Source organism: Lucilia cuprina, chromosome 5, assembly GCF_022045245.1.
Source record: "Lucilia cuprina isolate Lc7/37 chromosome 5, ASM2204524v1, whole genome shotgun sequence".
Taxonomy (NCBI): Eukaryota; Metazoa; Arthropoda; class Insecta; order Diptera; family Calliphoridae; genus Lucilia; species Lucilia cuprina.
This window is the reverse complement of record NC_060953.1, coordinates 24208838-24216418: the sequence shown is the minus strand read 5'-3', so window position 1 is coordinate 24216418 and position 7581 is coordinate 24208838. Positions and strand designations below refer to the sequence as shown.

The 7581-nt window shown below is 31.9% G+C and overlaps 1 protein-coding gene across 1 annotated transcript; it reads left to right on the top strand.

Moving 5' to 3' along the window:
* Positions 1-2194: 2194 nt before the first annotated feature.
* Positions 2195-6761, top strand: LOC111688435. The gene is made up of 2 exons (XM_046952405.1): positions 2195-2473; positions 6338-6761. The coding sequence occupies exons 1-2, from the start codon at positions 2195-2197 to the stop codon at positions 6734-6736; spliced, it is 678 nt and encodes a 225-aa protein (XP_046808361.1). The 3' UTR covers positions 6737-6761.
* The last annotated feature ends 820 nt before the right edge of the window (positions 6762-7581 follow it).

Genomic DNA, 7581 nt, shown 5'->3' with positions numbered 1-7581 from the left:
TAAAACAAAGTTTTTTTAAAAAAATTGTTTTTTCTATATTTCACTCAAATTGTTATTTTTGCGAAGATACAAATTTTTCAAATTGCAATAAAAATTTTAATTATGAATATTTTGTGATGGAATCTTACAATTGGTAGATTTTTTTACTCAAAATCCGAAATTAAATAGAAATCTCGGAATTCCCAAAAAAACGTTTAAAAAATCTCAAAAATGGAATTTTTTGTTTTTTTGCCCATTATATCCATACCAGGGGCGGGGTTATCGAAACCCGTTACAAAATTATTAAGAACATATTAGGTAATATAAAAAAGGTCACTATAATTTAATATCGACTATTCGATCTGAGAATTTTTTCTTAAAATTGAATTTAAAAAAATCGGGTTTTTTTGGGTGGACCTGGTCCCCTCGGTATCAAAATTTTTTGGTTTTGTTTCATTTATCGTATTTTATGTAAAGTCAGCTTTCTAAGAAGTATGAATTCTATATACATCTTCTTAGAAACTTTTTAGATAACTTAAAAAGAAAAAAATACTTTTTACTTTTTAACTTATTGTGAAGCGATTAAAAAATAGGGAATATTTGGACCCGCTATTATCACAAAACTAAAGTTAGGACGGTAAAAATTTTAAAATTTTAATTTTCAAATGCGAATATCTCCTAAACTATAAGAGATAATGTACTGCTACGACATTTTTTATAGTGCTCTATATACAATTTTTTTAATCGGAACTCAAATGGATCGTTTTAACATGGCCGAGGTGTCCTAATTTGAGGACCCCCCGCCTGGCCCCTGGTTGGCCTATAAGGTTCAAATTCAAAACCTAAACTACCAAATCTCATTGTGCATACCAAATCTCATTAAAATCGGATTAACCGAATTATTTCCCTTTTTTTGCTATATCACTGTGCAACGTCCAATACAACAACCTTTGATAAAAGTCCACAATTCTCAAACTCAAAAAGCAATTTTGAGTGAAATAATGAAAACACCTTTTTTTAAATTTTGTTTTATAAAACACTTTAAAACAAAACATATTATACACTAAAATGTAGGGAATTGAACTAGCTACAACGTCCAATACAACACCCTTTTTCAGAGGTCCAAAATTCGGCCCAAAACTCAAAAAACAATTTTGAGTGAAATATTGAAAAACAATATTTTAAAAACTTTGTTTTAGGAAAAACTTTAGAACTAACATATTGTACACCAATATGTAGGGAATTGGACTAGCTACAACTTCCAATACAACAACCTTTGTGAGAAGTGCAAGTTCGGCTCAAAACTCAAAAAACAATTTTAAAAACAATTTTTTAAAAACTTTGTTCTACGAAAAACTTTAGATCAAAACAAAATGTAGGAAAGTGGACTAGCTACAACGTCCAATACAACAGAAGTCCAAAATTCGGCCCCAAACTCAAAAAACTATTTTGAGTGAAATATTGAAAAACACTTTTTCAAAAACTTTGTTTTATGAAAAACTTTAGAGCAAAACATATTATACACCAATATATAGAGAATTGGACTATCTACAATGTCCAATACAACAACCTTTGTCAGAAGTCCAAAATTCGGGTCCAAACTCAAAAAGCTATGAGTGAATTATTGAAAAACATTTTTTTTAAAACTTTTGTCAAGCAATTATCCACCCAATACAACTGTGTAGTACGTAAACAATACATAGAGAATGTCAAATGAAAGGGGAGGAGATAGAGAATTCTTGTAGCAGTAGACAAGTGCGGTCGTGTTTTAAATTAGTTTTCTCATAATTATTTAATTTGAATTGTTTCTTTTAAAATTAATAAATATAATTTGTTCCCTTGTTTAAGATAAATACCTTTAATTGTTTTATTAATAATTCGTATTCGAAATAGAATTGGTGTTTGAAAACTTTAGAAGTGAGATTACCCCGTGTTCGTACGTACATATACATACATATGTGTATTCGTAAATTATATTTTGCAACAAGATGCCTAGTTTTTGCAACATGAAAATTAATCGTCTACGAAAAGAGTGTAAAGCAGCAGGATTTCGACGAATGGAAGCCGCACAAATTTAATTGAACGTTTGGAAGAAAACTTGGAACGCACATCAATTGTTAGTTGCAGCTTTGTTCCATCGTGTAAATCATCCCCTACGTCTTTAACACAAACCAATTCTAAAGTAGAATTAGATAAGAAGCAAATACTGCACACAATGTCTCTGCCAACGCCAACGTCAACACGTCCAATTTGTACAACGTTTGTACAATCGTCAAATATTCAACAGGACAACAACAACGATAATCAACAAAACGTTACGAGTGTTGCAGTATCAACAAACGTACAGACAACAACACCACAACGTATAGTAATGACAACAGACCATCAAGGTGTGACGTCATCGGTAGCATATAGGTATACACCACACACACAAACTCCAATGTTTGGTCGTTATTTTGAGTTTTCACCACGGAATGTTGCTACAACAAAAAATGTTGGTATGAATTCTGTTGAGAACGAGAATAGACAGAATTTTGTAACGTGGGATTTGGGCTATGTACAGCGTCCAATACAACAACCTTTGTCAGAAGTCCAAAATTCAGCCCAAAACTAAAAAAAAACAATTTGGCGGATATATTTTAAAAACACTTTTTTTAAAAACTTTGTTTTATGAAAAACATTAGAGCAAATCATATTATACACCAAAATGTAGGCAATTGGACTAGCTATAAGTCAAATACAACAACTTTTGTTTGAAGTCCAAAATTCGGCCCCAAACTCAAAAACTAATTTTGAGTGAAATATTGAAAAAACATTTTTTTAAAAACTTTGTTTTTTTCAAAAGCCAAAATTCGGCGCCAAACTCAAAAAACTATTTTGATGAAATATTGAAAAACACTTTTTTAAAAAACTTTGTTCTATGAAAAAATTTAGAAAAAGATATTATACACCAAAATGTAGGGAATTGGATTAGCTACATTGTCCAATATAACAACTTTTGTTTGAAGTCCAAAATTCGGCCCAAGCTAAAAAAAACAATTTGTGTGAAATATTGAAAAGCTCTTTTTTTAAAAAATTTTAATGAGCAACTTTAGAGCAAAAGATATTATACACCAAAATGTAGAAAATTTAGCAAGCTACAAAGTCTTATACAACACCTTTGTCAGAAGTCCAAAATTCGACCCCAAACTCAAAAACAATTTTTAGTGAAATATTGAAAAACACTTTTTTCAAAACTTTGTTTTGTGAAAAACTTTAGAGCAAAAGATTAAAACATTATGCCGCCGTCCGGTATTGTGCTTATACGACTTTAACAACCAACATGAAGTGCACACGGACGCTAGTGCAGTGGGAATAGCTGGCGTATTACTCCAGTTTACTGATGGTAAATCGTGGAAACCCGTTTTCTACTTCAGTCGCCATTGTACCCCAACATAATCATCTTATTATAGCTACGAACTCGAAATGTTAGCTGTCGTCGAATCGCTCGAGAGATTCCGTATATACGTTTTAGGTAAGTCATTCCGACTGGTTACCGATTGTTCGGAAATAGCGAAAGCGAAACATAATAAAGAGATGATACCTAAGGTGGCGAGATGGTGGATGAGGATTCTTGATTATGATTGTGAGATTATTCATCGTCAAGGTTCCCGTAAGTATCACGTCGATACACTAAGCCGTGCACCTGACCCAACCGTTCTGTAATGGTTGAGGTTGATCATATAATGAGTGTGAATATCGTAGTTGAAGATTGGCTGTTGACTATGCAAATACACGATCCAGATTTATTGAATAATGTTGCCGTTTTGAAGGACCAAAAGAATTCGCCGAAGAAGGTGCAATTAAAGCATGATTATTGAAAAGAGAAGACTATTCAACGCATACAACAAAAATATTGGCTTCCAAAAATGCGAAAATATGTACAGAACTACATTGCGTCGTGCATCAAATGTTGCTACAATCGTGCTAAGTCTGGTAAGACTGAGGGTCAAATGTATATCAGTGAACCCGATCCCATACCTTTCCGTAACATCCATATAGACCACCTAGGTCCATTTGTCCGCAGCAAACGAGGAATTACACATGTGTTAGCGATATCCGATGCCTTTATCAAGTTTTTGATTGTTAAACCAGTGAAGTCGACGAAAACTCAACCCGTTATAATGGTTCTAAACGAAATGACAAGTTATTTTGGCCTGCCGAGAGTTATTGTGTCCGACAGAGGCACAGCATTTACATCGAAGGCGTTCGGACAATATTGTGACAGAAATAATATCAAGCATGTGAAAACAGCAGTACGAACCCCCAGGGCCAATTGTCAGGTGGAAAGGGCCAATGGTATAATTCTGTCTTATCTTAGAACTGCAGTCGCAGAAAAACGCCACCTCAGGGTTTAGCCCCAATGAATTAGTTTTTAATTTTAAGTTAGTCGATGTCGTATAAAACCATATAATTGATGCAATTCATGATGACGTCGTGGCTACAGCCACAGATATTCCCATCAGTGAAAAGCGTGAAATAGCGATTCTAAACGTCTACAACGAGAAGAATAAATGGAAAGCCCGATTCGATCAGAAACACGCTAAGCCCACTTTTTATGAACTGAATGATCTAGTGATGATTGAGCTGATTTAGAGCAAAACATATTACGCAATAAGATGCGTTGAATTGGACTAACTGCAACGTCCAATACAACAACCTTTGTCAGAAGTCCAAATTCGGCCCCAAACTCATAAAACAATTTTGTGTGAAATATTGCAAAACGCTTTTTTAAAAACTTTGTTTTATAAAAAACCTTTGTTTGTTTTATAAAAAACAATTTTGAGTGAAATATTTAAAAACACTTTTTTAAAAACTTTGTTTTGTGAAAAACTTTAGAGCTAAACATATTATACACCAATATGTAGGGAATTGGACTAGCTATAACGTCCAATACAACAACCTTTGTCAGAAGTCCAAAATTCGAGCCCAAAGTAAAAAAAACATTTTGAGCGAAATGTTAAGGAACACTTTTTAAAAACTTTTTTCTACGGAAAACTTCATAACAAAACATATAACATACCAACATGTAGGAAATTGGACTAGCTACAATTCGGCCTTAAACTAAAAAAACAATTTAGAGTGAAATGTTAAATAATGCTTTTTTGAAAACTCAGTTTTATGAAAAACTTTAAAGCAAAACATATTATACTCTAAAATGTAGGGAATTGAAGTAGCTACAACAACCCTTGTCAGAAGTCCAAAATTCAGCGCCAAACTCAAAAAAAAATTTTGATTGTAATATTGAAAAACACTTTTTTAAAAACTTTGTTTTATGAAAAACTTTTGATCAAAACATGTTATACCTCAAAATGTAGGGAATTTGACTAGCTACAATGTCCATTATAACAACCATTGTCAGAAGTCCAAAATTCGGCCCCAAACTCAAAAAATCATTTTGAGTGAAATATTGAAAAACACTTTTTCAAAAACTTTGTTTTATGAAAACCTTTAGAGCAAAACTAAAAAATATTTTGAGTGAAATATTAAATAACACTTTTTTAAAAACTTTGTTCTACAAAAAAAAAAAAAAAAAACTTTAGAGCAAAACATATTACACAATAAGATGCGGTGAATTGGACTAATTACAAAGTCCAATACAACAACCCTTGTCAGAAGTCCAAAATTCGGCCCCAAACTCATAAAACAATTTTGGATGAAATATTGAAAAACGCTTTTTTAAAAATCTTGTTTTATAAAAAACCTTAAAGCAAAAGATATTATACACCAAAATGTAGGGAATTGCACTAGCTACAGCGTCTAATACAACAAACTTTGTCAGAGATCCAAAATTCGGCCCCAAGCTCAAAAAACCTTTTTGAGTAAAATATTGAAAACACTTTTTTAAAAACTTTGTTTTGTGAAAAACTTTATAGCAAAACATATTATACACCAACATATAGGGATTTGGACTAGCTACATCGTCAAACACAACAACCTTTTTTAGAATGTAGCATAAAACATGTATCGCTTATGCCGACAGAATATTGAAAAAGCAGTTAAAAATAATATCATATTACAAAATCGATTAAACAGTCAATACTTTAAATATTTGACTGATCGTGGCTTTGTTTGTATGTATTTCTTGCGTTCAATGTTCTGTCCAATTGTTGCACTATCCACTTTATGAATAATGCTGTGTAAGCAATTAATTACTATATAATATAAGAACTTTTTCAATAAAGACACACTTCGCTTAACACAAGAGAGCTGTAATTTAGCTCTTGCGAAGAATACATATTGAACTTATCATCTTTTAATTAAATAGCACTATATAGCGATCCTGCCAGCCTTTTTGGAGTGCTAAAAAAATAATAAGCACCCAAAAGGAATACAAAAAAAAAACGCAAATCCCAGTGTTAATCCTCCAAATATACAACAACTTGCATCTGCAAATTTGGTAACAAATACAGCCCCAGCTACTACAGCTAATGAAGTTACTATTCCTGTACCCATTGTAAATAACGAAGGCACTTATGCTTATATAACTGTTAAAGGTTCTTTACGTGATCGTTCTTGTTCTCTTTTTGGTTTGAATGACACCGAAATACAGGCGCTATCGAAACGTTTCGAAAACAGTGTTAAACCCGTGATGAATGGTGTTATGGTATCAGCCTCTCATCTTGTTATGCTAAATACCTTGGCACAATTGAGCTATAAAGTTGTTTGCAGTTGTGGAAAAGCTGAAATCTGTTGGACTATGCAACGTGAAATCTAATAAAAATTGAAATTATAAAATAATACTAATAAAAAAATATAATTGTGCATTCAGTTGCACATTTAGGTCAGTAGGCGTTAACCGCCATTTGACAAATATTTTTATTATAAATAATTTTTAATTTTTTACATATAAATAATTTTAAGAATAATGAATAATCAAAATAATATATAGAATATTTAAGTTTTCAAGCTCAATTAAAATTTTTTAAGGTCCTTTGTAATGGGAAAACACCAATCCAAAATAGAAAATCCTTCGGCCAATGTGGTCAATGAAGTAGAGGTAGTACAGGGAAATACAAGTCTTGAATTAATTGAATGTTGTTTAGTAATAACAACTGTTTTAATAGGTTTAAATATATTATTGCGTCTTTACGCCCTACATAATAAAAGATTAAAGAAGAAATATACAAGCCGAGCTAACAATTTGGATAGAGTATAGATGGAGTGGTCGGATATAGTAAAAAGGGTTAGAATAATTAGAGATAAATTTGACCGGTCTTACAAATGTTTGAATATTGATAGACCAACTAAGGAAGAAACAATTCACCAACATGTGCAAACTTTGCTACGTTGTTTTGAGGATATAAGAGTAATACTTAACGTAAATTATAACAGACTAACTAAAGCACATCAAACAGCAGCAGAGGAATTTTTTCTGGATTTAAAAGAAAGAGTTTTTTAAAGTTGCCATTAGAAAGGATATAAAAATTGACTTACCAGAAAATTAGCATGAAGAGATAATTATAAAACCTAGTTTTTCACAGCAAGAATCAGGAACAGTTAAAACAATGTCGCAAACAGTAGTGGAATTTTTGAATTCAGCCTCAAGGCTAATTACAGATT